The sequence below is a fragment of the Pavona decussata genome, unplaced genomic scaffold, assembly GCF_977016875.1.
Source record: "Pavona decussata unplaced genomic scaffold, jaPavDecu1.1 SCAFFOLD_67, whole genome shotgun sequence".
Lineage (NCBI taxonomy): Eukaryota > Metazoa > Cnidaria > Anthozoa > Scleractinia > Agariciidae > Pavona > Pavona decussata.
The window spans coordinates 7433-19900 of NW_028145486.1; the positions used below are offsets into that span (position 1 = coordinate 7433).

Here is a 12468-nt window from a genome sequence, read left to right on the forward strand (position 1 = left end):
ACTGGACAATAAACACCTCTCATACTTTGCAATGATTACTCTACAGAATCTGTAGAGATTAGAACATGACTGTGTCACTGAATTTACGGCACGTTTAACATTGAATGATCGAGACGTCACTCAACTGACTCAAGGCAACCAAACACTGCTAAACATTGAAGAGTAGGTTTGCGTTTGTTATCAACAATAAAACACCCGTTTAGCTGTCCTGTGGATCTGTTAACCACCCTATAGCATAATCAATTGTCCTTAAACTGAAGCATCTAAGTTTACCTCTTTAATTTTGCATCTCTTACACGGACACTTCAACACAAGTAGAAGTCCCTGAAATTTTCTCGTCTTTCTATTTCTTGGTCACTTAAGGTAAGATCTAAAGCTCCAAGCTTATAAAAGTGCTATTGATAACAACAAAAACATCGAAAGAGACTGAAGAGTCAAATTTCATTTTTTGTGCAAGTGAGTCAGTTTTTTAAAATTTTTGGTGTAAAGTTATCCCAAGCTAATAGTAATGAATTTTAAAATTCAGAAACCTGAGGTTATGAATATACGAAAAAATAATAACGAAAAGGTATAAATTTGAAACAGTTATTTTATTTTGTATATAGACAAAGGGAAACACATGTTTAAATTTTTTTTGACGACCGATATTTTTAGTATTATTTTTTGTTTCAAATACGAACCCATAAGACCAATTATATAAAGTGGATCAATAGATCATCTGGCTAGGTTTCTAAACCCTTATTCATTTTGATATTGTGCAATATTCTTATGGAAATTTGTTCGTCTTGGTTTTGTTGATTTACACAGGCTCCCTGATAAAAAAGAGTAAGATATAAGAGCATTACGGCGACGAGTTAATTAACCAGGGGAGAATGAAAATGAGGAAAGGGAACGCTCTACCATTGCTTTGGATCGGAACTCTGACTTTTTATCTGTTGGGTATGTAGGTACTTATTTTATGATGTAAACAACTGGATATGAAGTTTTGTGATTATCAATAGTTTGATCTAGTCCTTAGTTGGGTGTAAGTTTTAATAAACTCTTTCAATGCCGGAATGCTTCCTTTGGATCTTTGTACATTTTCCTTCTTTTTACATTTGCTCCAGTTACGCGTGGGTTCACACTTAGCACTCGAGTGTTCTTCCCGTGCACTTATAGTCACGATCAATTGCGCTTGAAGTGCACTTTGAAATTCAAGGGGAAATTTACGTTCATTAGTGGGCTACATTTAATGTCACTCTAATTGCACTTTGACGAAATAATCCCCGACCCTTTTTAGATGTTTTTTGGCGGTTACACATCCCTGTGAGTCAAGCTTAAGTCTGCATGACCTACTCCATTTTCTCCTTCTTGCTCAGCCTTCCTTGAGAACTGGCACCCGTTCATACTCGATAGGCTTCAAGTACACTTCTCAGACTCATTGATAATTCATGAAGAGAAAAGAAAGGGAATCACCTGCGTGTAGGAGGTTCGGAAAGGTGATCTCAATTATAAAAAAAATTTGGCGAACTTTTGTTTGGAATTTCTCCAAGAATTGTGATGTTTTTTAGTAGCTATGTCGTCGGATTTTCAAACACTAGAAAAAACACGGCGACACCTCGTTTTTTACACCCACTTCTACTGGTGATTGTATATCGGATGAAACATTCTTCCTCGTGTTTGACATATTACCTCAAGTGCACTTGAGTTGCATGGTTAATGATTGTTAACTAACCTATAGTATCCATTTCAATATATAAAGACACTCATCTGAATTGTCGACACGGTAAATTCCTTCAAGATTGTTAACTAACCTAAGTTTGTTAACTAACCTATACTATCCCTCTCAATATATAAAGACACTCATCTGAATTGTCAGCACGGTAAATTCCTTCGAGAGTATTCAGTGTATCTCTCCTAAAACGTCCCCGTGACTTTTAAGCACATACGATTGGTGATGAACTATACGACAGACTCCTTCCGGTTAATGGAGGAATCAGGCTTTTTGGAACTTTCAATATTGGGAACTTTCAATGCAACACCCATACTGGAAGACTGAGCTTATTAAAATAGATTGAACCAGATAAAGAGTCAGAATAAAGTCAAACGCTTTTGATGGGGTGATCACTCCTCCCAATTTCTCACTCTGCCCAAGGGACTATTGGATTCTCCAGCAAAATTTATTAAACTATAGTTTGTGGCAATCATGTGTTTAATAGCATCTTAATCGCATGCATCTACCCAGGTAGCGTTGAGAACTACAAAAAAGTGCAGTGTCTCCGATGTAGGTTTTCGATGAAATAACGGCAGAAATTTTGCGGCAATTATTGGTGCCATTTCAAATTGTGTAGAGCCATAACGACCATAACGCAAGTTAAAGTACCCTCACGGTGACTACTAAAATTAATTTTGAACTCAGGTCCCATACTCACTGCTCTTGTCTCATCAAAATCCCAGCCAAATTTTCGTCAAAATGTATCAAAACGTTCTGTTAGTTTTATAACATAGACAATTTGAAGTTGTATTTCCAATTGCCGCAAGAATAGCATAAAATAAATTGCCAACGTAAACGGGGCCTTAAAATTGACGATATTATGGATAACCTTGATTACTTGATGTTAGTATTGTTCAACTTTTTGCAGACTAAGTTCACTGTAATTAACTTACACTTTTTTTTCAGCCATAGTAGCTTCCAGCGAAAAACATTCGAAAAGTAACACACTTAGGAGGCAGCAGCTCGGTTTTCGTCCACTTCACTTTGCCGCTGTTGGCCTTCCTTTGGGAGATACATCAACCAATGGCGCTGGATCCAGCAAGACTGGCGCATTCAAAATCGATGATGGCGGGGTTGTGGGTATGTCCTGGTATCTTGATTAGCAACGGTTTAAACATATTACCATATTACCTTGGTATCGGAAAGGCTGACGTTAACAAAAATGGCTTGAAATAACAGCTCATATTACCTCTCGTGCACTGTTTTATTGTTCTCAAAAGCAAGCAAGGTTATTTTTAAAAAGAATTGAATGAGTTGATACAGTAATTTGGCCAAGGTAAAGAGACTCGATAGCTAAATGTACGAGCGCTAGTCATTCATCAGAGCAAAGACTGTGCGAATCGACGAAGGGCTATAGCTTCCGCTTGAAATGTCAGCTCTCGAATCGCTTTACGATGACCAAATCACCTTATCATTTTAGTGGCAACGAAACCAAATATTCGTTTTACCTCCCCCTTAACACATCACCACAGTTTCTTTAGAAACTACTCCCTTTTCCATTGTTAAAATAAGTGCAATAAGTGTATTTTGCCAGTCAGTGACAAAGGCATACTCGAACGTGCGAGTTTTAATTGCTGAGTTCGGATGCAGTACCACAGAGCGAGGATGTAGCAAACATCCTGCATACTGTTACGCTTTGAATGTCGGGCATGCATTGCATTGAAAGAGATTTATGTGCTCCATACGTCTTGCATGCTGGTTTCGACATGATCCAAATAAAAGTTTTAGATAAATGTCATATATGAATCTAGCATCAATTTATAGTCTGCAATGACTCATTATGTAGCTCAACAATGAATTCCTAGAGTATTTGAATAACAGGACACGAGTTCGAATCCAGTCAAGGAATTTCGATAGTGATCAATCAATGGATCATTATTTGTTTTTTCCAGCGCGCGTATGCTTAATTTTGTACGCAGCCAAGTTGCGAAAAACCATTACGATAATTAAACTATATATAATTTCATTGGTATGTTTAGGTGGAGGGACGTATGAGATCAAACCAGATGGTGTTGACATTGATTTGGAAATGAAAATTGAAGTTAATGGGCAAGGTAAACCTGGTGGTGGTGGTGCTGGCGAGGTTCCCGGAGGTGGTATTGACACTAATGGTCAAGGTAAACCTGGTGGTGGCGCTGGCGAGGTTCCCGGAGCTGGCGCTAGTCCTACACCAACACCAAAGCCTGCCCTATGCCCAGTACCATGCTCCCAAACAAAGCCACCCACCTCACAAGGATTTACTATCGCTACAACACCAGGAGGTGGTGCGACCGGGGCGAGTACTGCTCCCAGTGTGCCGTCAGGTGGGGCTGGAGGAGTCACTCCTACTCAAGGTCCAGGTGGTAGTGCAACAGAACCTACGACAGGAGGATTGGCTGCTACCACTCCGCCACCGTCAGGAGGGGGTGGAGGTAAAGAAGCATTATGATCATACATAACAGCTTGCATTTCGTTATCGTTTTAGCTGTTCTTGATAAGGTCTTATGCTAAATCAGTCTTCACCACACTTGACAATGATTTGATAGAGTTACTCCTTTAATTTATTCCTTTCAAATTACTTCTCCTACAGTAATTTACAGATGATCGAAAGTAAACGGTGGTAAGCTAAACTCTAGTTAAATTATCATCATTATCATCATCATCATCATCATCATCATCATCATCATCATCATCATCATCATCATCATCATCGCATCATCATCATCATCATCGTCATCGTCATCTTCATCGTCAACATCAGCACTCTATATTTCCATTAACACAAACCTTCATCCCACGAGAAATTACGCTTGATACTTTTACATAAAAGAAAGAAAGAGAGAATGAATGAATGAATGAATGAATGAATGAATGAATGAATGAATGAATGAATGAATGAATGAATGAATGAATGAATGAATGAATGAATGAATGAATGAATGGATGGATGGATGGATGGATGGATGGATGGATGGATGGATGGATGGATGGATGGATGGATGGATGGATGGATGGATGGATGGATGGATGGATGGATGAATGACTGACTGACTGACTGACTGAATGAATGAATGAATGAATGAATGAATGAATGAATGAATGAATGAATGAGTGAATGAATGAATGGATGGATGGATGGATGGATGGATGGATGGATGGATGGATGGATGGATGGATGGATGGGTAGATTCATGTTCCTTTTTGTAACGTGTTTTGTTCCTTTTTGTAACTTGTGTTCCTTTTCGTAACTTTTGTTTGGTTACGAAAAGGAACAGGTGTTCCTTTTGGTAACCTAAGGTTACAAAAAGGAACAAGTGTTCCTTTTTGTAACCTACCAAAGTTACCAAAAGGAACACTTGTTCCTTTTTGTAACCTCATTAAGTTACGAAAAGGGACAAGTGTTCCTTTTGGTAACTTCGATAGGTAACAAAAAGGAACAAGTGTTGTAGACTAAAGATAAGACTGTTTAAGGTTACTCCAAACCTTCGCGGGTGCCTTCCCGAAAAAAAGTCGTATGCGCGTTATTTTTTAGGAAACCACCACAATCTATATATCGATAAAAAGCTTATTTACTGCAGAATTCGATAAAATTATAAGCTATTTTGGTTATTCCTCTGCTAAGGCGAAGGAAGCCGGTAAACAGTAAAATGACAGAGCGCCATTCCGTCGAATTAATCGGGTATCAAACGTGGGCTCTGACGAAATGTAGCTGCACAGTGTTAATCACAAATCATCAATCTCTCAAAGGGTGTGAGCATTTCCCCGTATTCCTATTTGTTTTTCTTTTAGTATACCTGTCAAGTTCCAGTAAAAAAGAATTTGCAAACGTGTTGCGTTCCGAGGCCGCCAGGAGGGAAGTATATGATTTAAAAAAAAAAAACGCCGACACCCTTTTGTTCCTCGTTGTTCAGTTAACTTTCGGGCCAAATTTCACGAAATTCCGTCAATTCTACATACCCTATTAATTCATTTGAAGAGGAGGCATCTTGCAGAAATCGTATTGCGAGTTTTCGCCTTCTAAAGATTTAGAAGCATGTCACGCCTTCTCGGAGAATTATGTCAACACCGGGCTCACACTGTAAGCCGCCAGCCAATAACATAGTAGAACCCCTGACGTTCACAGGCAGCAAAATGGTGCTTCGCGGGAAAGTTATAGTTTTTCAGTCATGTTTTTCCCAGTTAGCTTCTGCGAGCACGTTTTCGGTATTACCTAGGGGAAAAAACGTTTAACAAAAAAGAAACGAAAAGAAAAGAAGATAAACCGACACGCAAGCGCCAATGCAGCATCATAGGGAGGCACTTGTGGCCGACATGAAAGCTATCGGGTAAGTTTTGTTTGTGTTCAGTAACATTGCAAGTCTTCGAATTGATGAGCATATTTTGGTTTATAAACCAAGATGTGCAAGAATACTAGAACCCCCAAAGGCAATCTCCTACACTTAACCAAGCTCGACCATGTAATAAATGAGGTTTAAAAGCATGGTTTTATTTTTTTATTTGTTGAATATGTCGAGAGATACGACTTTTCAAATCGTTTTGCCGGGTTACACGTTAATGAGTGACGCATAATTTCATACGCGTTCCACATGATAAAAACTCGCTTCCATTTTTCAATTGAAAATGAAGTTCTTATAAACAGTCTTTTATAGAATATTGAAACTACAATATATAAGGTTTTAAATTTAATGAAAGTACATTTACGGCAATAACAACATAAGAGTTGCACAGTTTCGAGGTGAAATCAGTAAAAAGTACAAGTGCGCAGCGTGAATCGTATACTTGTAAAGAAAACCGGAAACAAAAGTTTATGCGAATATTTTTCAATAAAAGTAAAACGCGCATAATAATATCTCATTGCATCTCATAGCACATTTCAATAGCTTTATTTTGGCGCAAGAACGAGGTTTCGGCGCAGCGGAACTCGTTTTGGCAGAAAGCCACAGGCAAGGTGCTGGTCAGGGTGAATACAGCGTCGTTTAGAAAGGCAGCAGTCTCCGCTATTCATACAATACAATACAATACAATATTTATTTCGCCATATACACAACATTTACAGATGGGAAGAAAAAATGAAGAAAAAAAAAAAAATTGAAGAAAGAAAAAAATGGCGAGGAAACCTGAAAGAAACCACGAGGCTTATAACAAGTCAGGCTTCCTCACTTAACTAATCTTATATTAGAATTACAATATGGACTTATGGTAAATTAACTTTGACCGCGCACACGTACACACACACATATTAAGTAAGTTAGTTAAGAATTACAGCCTTACAGAAGTTAATACCTAGAAAGAAGAAATTCTTTAAGCTTTCTTTTAAAAGAAGCGGAGGAGGGAGAACTAGTTATGTCAGAAGTTAGCGAATTATAAAAGTTTGGACCTTGAAAGTAAATTGAAAACTTCCTGGTGTTCGTTCTGCACAGTGGCAAGTGGAAGGACTGAGCATTCCTAGTATTATAATTATGGATTTGACTATTCAGTAAAAAAAAGTTATTGAATTTGGAAGGGAGTGTAGAGTTCTTGAATGAAAACATAAAAAAACATGACGAACATGGACACCTGAAGAAGGATCTAGCAGACCTGATGGGACACAATCAGAAGACCGCAGAAAAGTTCTATCTTATCCGCCAAAAAGAGAAAACTGCCGCCAAAACATCTGAGGCATTGCGCAACATCATGTATAGAACCGACCAGAAAGACACTGATAAAGAAGAAGAACAATTGCCAGATGAGGTGGTGTCCCAGCAGATGAGTGGCCGAGAAGATCAAAGTGATGGGAAGTTGGAAAGTGGTCGGCATCGCTGGACAGATGACGAGAATGAATCCGTAAAATCAGCATTTGAGACGGCCATCAAGGAGAAATCCATTAATATACAAACGGTGAACGACATTATTCAAGGGCACAAAATCCTCAGTAAAATCGACGCGAGCAAAGTATTTGACAAAGTGAGATCTTTCATAAAAGAAGCAGAGTCACAGGAAAGTGAGCAAGTTCTTCCGACTGAAACCGAGACACAGCAGGAAAAACTTCTTCGCTTTTTCCCAGATGAGAAATCTGCAGAGTTTTCTTCAGTAGTCAGCCATAAAGGAGGAATGACTTTCTCAGATGATCAGACAGAGATTTACTGGAGGTTGTTCAGGGATCTCATAGTGAGCAATGAGAGAATCACTCAGCATTACGTAAAGACCAAGATAGAAGAGGATGAGGAAGCAAGAAAGGCGATTGTTGGTTTTACGCCTCAGCAGCTTGTGGATCATCCACAAGCTGCTGAGGCGCAATCTTCCTGCGCTCTGTCCGAATCTTATGATAAGATTCGGACAGAGCGCAGGAAGATTGCGCGTTCTCAAGATAAGAAAAAAGTTGGTCATTACCGATAAGCACACTAAATCAGTATGCAAAGCTAAAAAACTACCATGTTATGAGTTAAACACAGCCGTATTATTCGTCAGAGTAGTTCTGTGCAATTAGATTTGAACATTGAAGGACTCAAAAAGACACTGACCCACTACGTGGTTAGAACGAGCATTTACAACTGTTAAGGGAAAAAACATTTTGTTGCCTAATTATTGTTACTGTTAATTGGATAAGATTCGGACAGAGCGCAGGAAGATTGCGCGTGCTCAAGCTAAGAAAAAAGTAGCTCGTTACCGATAAGCACACTAGACCAGTATCCAAAGCTAAAAACCTACCGTGTTATGAGTTAAACACAGCCGTATTTTTCCTCAGAATAGGTCTGTGCATTTAGCTTTGAACATTGAAGGACTCAAAAAGACACTGACCCACTGTTGTTAGAACGAGCATTTACAACTGTTAAGGGGAAAAAACATTTTGTTGCCTAATTATTGTTACTGTTAATTGGATAAGATTCGGACAGAGCGCAGGAAGATTGCGCGTACTCAAGCTAAGAAAAACGTAGGTCGTTACCGATAAGCACACTAGACCAGTATCCAAAGCTAAAAACCTACCGTGTTATAAGTTGAACACATCCGTATTTTCCTTAGAATGGGTCTGTGCATTTAGATTTGACCATTGAAGGACTCAAAAAGACACTGAGCCACTGTAGTTAGAATGAGCATTTACAATTGTTAAGGGGCAAAAAACATTTTGTTGCCAAATTATTGTTACTGTTAATTAAATTAAGAAAAGCCATTTTCAAGTTAAGAACTTCTACTGTTATTTAGTTAAAATTGCTTTTAGTATAGAGCATTTGTTGTTAAAAGGGTATATGTTTTATTCTCTCAGTCGCTATCAACTTTATTTACCAGCGCTTGCAATATTATCATCAACAACATGAAGATAGTTATGAGATGGTCTCACCCCGTAAAGAAACATTTTAAGCTTTCTCTTACTGTTATTTCATTAAAAATTGCTTTTAATAAAGAGTATTTGTTGTAAAAATGGTATATGTTGACTGAGGTATGTAGGCTGAGGGGCAATTAACGTTTTTTTACAGCGCTTGTAATATTTTGTTCGACAACATGAAGATTAGTATTGGAAGCCCTTACCCTGTAGAAGACCCAACTTACGGCACGTTCCTTTTTGTAACTTGCAGTTTTCACAAATTAAAAAAAAGATACGAAGTTGTGGTGAAAATGCTTATGTTCCCCATACTAACTAAACATTATCCAAGCAGAAAAGAAAAGAAAATTGTCATCTGCAAACTACCTTATACATTTTTTTGTTGTACCCTATCACACACCCTCCAAATGTTCCTTTTCGTAACATTAGCGCATTTCGAGTACACACGGGAAAAAGTTGAAAACTCCGCTTTAAATGGCATTATCGCGTCAGTACTTTTACACCACAACCTCCGAAAGACAGGCTATATGAATCATTAAAAATTTGTGATAGCCATGGTTTTAAGAGGATAAAAAATCACTTCCCATGGATGGAATAGATTAAGCAAAATTTTAGCGGCTATTGAGTTTTCAGAGAACATCAATTTCCAGCGAAAAAGACGTGTAATTTCTTTCTAAAAAGGTAACATATTTCCAAACACCTCATACAATCTTGTAAGCTATTAATCTCCATGTCTTATCACTTAGAGTGCCTTCCATTGCGTATTTCAACAAATAATTCACTTTTTCCAATTGAAACCAAAACACACAGACTTTTGAAAACTCGATCAAGCTTCAGTCGACGATGAAAAGCATATACTTACACTCCATTTTAAAGCTTTGAGGTTTTAACACAAATTAAAACGTTTCAGGAAGTTCTCTGGCCAATGTGCACCTTAGTTGAGGCAATATATCCGCGTGTTTCGCGTTATTTTCGGATTTATACCATTTTCCCCTTTAGAAACCTGAAGAGTGTTCCTTTTCGTAACATTTTTGACTTTGCCAAAATATTACATCGCTCGATTATGATGTCATTTAAAGCTTTCTTTACAGCCGAAAAAACTCATTAATATGGACCCATTCCTTTAACTTTGGTTTTAAAAACTTATCGCAAAATAAATATGGCTAACTTTGAAAATAGGTTACGAAAAGTAACCACGAAGAATCTAAGGATGGATGGATGGATGGATGGATGGATGGATGAATGAATGAATGAATGAATGAATGAATGAATAAAATGAATTTATTTTTTTTCTGGTAGACTCTGGACCTGAGCAGGAAGGTTTAAATAAGCACAACGAGTACCGTAAAGTGCATGGTGTTCCGGCAATGAAGTTGAATGCTGAGATGAGCCGACAGGCTGCTGCGTATGCACGAAAGATTGCTAACCAAGGGGATCTACAACACTCCAGCCGAGAGGAAAGAAACAATGATGGAGAGAATCTGTCTTTTCGCTGTGATGCCGACGGCCAGACGATAGTTGAGGCTACCACGAAATGGTAAATAAAACTAATCGAAAGGAAATCGAAATTAGCTTTTTTAAGAAAATCATGATTTTGAAAGAAAAGGCCGCACTGGTAAAATTATGGCCAAATATCTTTCATTCGAGTCGGCATACCCCAGAAAGCCAGTACACGATGACCATGCTTTTCTTGCGTTAAACGATTTAGATGATCGATAATGTAATATTAATACGAATATTTTGGGACATATATCCGTAAAATATTATAAAATTGATCTATGCCTTTGAAAGCGAAATAATCAGAAAACTGAAAAAGGATACAGTGAAACCCCGCTTTACGGATACCCGCTTAATACGGACACTCATTGTTACGGACAGTTTTCTTGATCTCGCTGTAACATTTCCCGTAAAATTAACCCGCTCAACAAGGACACTCTGTAATGCGGACACTTTTTGTGGTCCCAACGGTGTCCGTAATAACGGGGTTTCACTGTTCTTAGACGTGAAGCTATCGGACAGGTAAAACACTTTATAGAATAATAGTATCAATTGGAGACCAATTATGATGAATTATGAATTCAGGGAACAAGAGCAAATATCAAACTCAAAATTTATTTAAAATTAATGGTTTGTGTACCTAAATACAATACTGCTAAACTGAAACGTGTTCTTACTTCCTGTCACGCTCTTTTTAAAATTCAGGTACAACGAAGTATGCAACCCAGGATACACATTTGGCCAGGAAAGTGGAAGCCCAGGGACTGGTCACTTTACCCAAGTAGTGTGGAAAGAAAGTCTTGAGCTTGGTATCGGAAAGGCTGACGTTAACGAAAATGGCAATAAATGTACCTATATTGTGGGGCGCTACAGACCAGCTGGGAACATGATCGGAGACTACGCCAAAAATGTTCCCAAAGGGTCTTTCAATAGAGCCCAAGCTTGCGCTTGGGTAAAGAGAGCTAAGATTCTAAAGTACCTGGCTCCAAGGTCGATTCACATGAACAAAACTACAAGAAAAACACATCACTAATAACACGTTATATTTTCCTTGATATTTGAAGTTAAATTATTAAGTTAAATTAAGCTGAAATGAAATAAACTGGTTTGATAAATTATTTCTTTTCATGTCTTGACTGAGTATTAATACCACAATTAATCCGTGTCGTGCTAAGTGTCGAGGCTTCGTGATTTGCTTTGCAACGTTCTGATGGTTTAAAAAGAAAATATGTTTCTAACATCTCCACATAGTGATAAAAAGCTTTGGGCAGGATTCTATCCGCGCCAATTTTGAACTTTTTTTAAACAGCCGGAGGGCACTTAAGCAACTAAGACAGCGCCGCAAAACAATATATTTTAAGAGCAATACAATCCCTCTGCACGTATGTTTTAAATTTTGGTACATTTCTTTGTCGTCAACGTGAAATGACCGAATTCAAGCCAGTTTTTTGGAGAACGTTGACACCCGACGATCAATTTTTCCTTGTCTTTTTCTAACTTTGAACGCTACTGCTACCAATTTAGTTCCTGTGGTCTACCGTTTCTGTAGAAGTCGTCGAACAAGTTGAAATAATTGCAAAGTAGCACAAATTAAAAAGGTTATATTTTCAGGTGACGTTTTCGTTGGCGAAAAGAGCTTTGAATTTTAATACAAATGGTCCAAATTAAAAACATGGCAAGTAAACAAAGTAGAAGATTAAAAAATATAAATGAAAGAAGGCTGTTTGTTAATGAATCAGAACAATAAACTGGGAGCGGGTTCTTGCTCCAACGAGTAACATCCATCCGGGCATTTTCACGGTTGGACACTATGCGCTGATAGCGTCGCTCCGCGGATGAACACTATCACGTCACGTGATCAATTTAAACCAAACAGACCAGGAACGAAAAAAATAACGGTGAACTATAATCCAAGAAAAGTGTTATGTTAATGTTACTCCCC

General features: G+C 38.1%; 1 protein-coding gene across 3 annotated transcripts; it reads left to right on the forward strand.

The window, feature by feature from the left end:
- The first annotated feature begins 265 nt into the window (after nt 1–265).
- Nucleotides 266–11607, forward strand: LOC146477889 (uncharacterized). 3 transcript variants are annotated; one of them, XM_085112584.1, is made up of 7 exons: nt 266–363; nt 808–939; nt 2660–2833; nt 3733–3807; nt 3871–4164; nt 10329–10566; nt 11232–11607. In XM_085112584.1, the coding sequence occupies exons 2-7, from the start codon at nt 873–875 to the stop codon at nt 11557–11559; spliced, it is 1176 nt and encodes a 391-aa protein (XP_084968710.1). In that variant the 5' UTR covers nt 266–363; nt 808–872; the 3' UTR covers nt 11560–11607. The 3 variants fall into 3 exon arrangements, with proteins under 3 accessions (XP_084968710.1, XP_084968707.1, XP_084968708.1); XM_085112581.1 differs by having other exon boundaries at nt 3733–4164; XM_085112582.1 differs by having other exon boundaries at nt 346–456; nt 3733–4164.
- Nucleotides 11608–12468: the final 861 nt, after the last annotated feature.

Excerpts from the sequence above, each read along its gene's own strand:
- LOC146477889 (XM_085112581.1), top strand. The coding sequence starts at position 873 with ATGAAAATGAGGAAAGGGAACGCTCTACCATTGCTTTGGATCGGAACT. Across the intron at positions 2,834-3,732 it reads CGATGATGGCGGGGTTGTGG|GTGGAGGGACGTATGAGATC; the intron begins GTATGTCCTGGT and ends TGGTATGTTTAG. Across the intron at positions 10,567-11,231 it reads GTTGAGGCTACCACGAAATG|GTACAACGAAGTATGCAACC; the intron begins GTAAATAAAACT and ends TTTAAAATTCAG.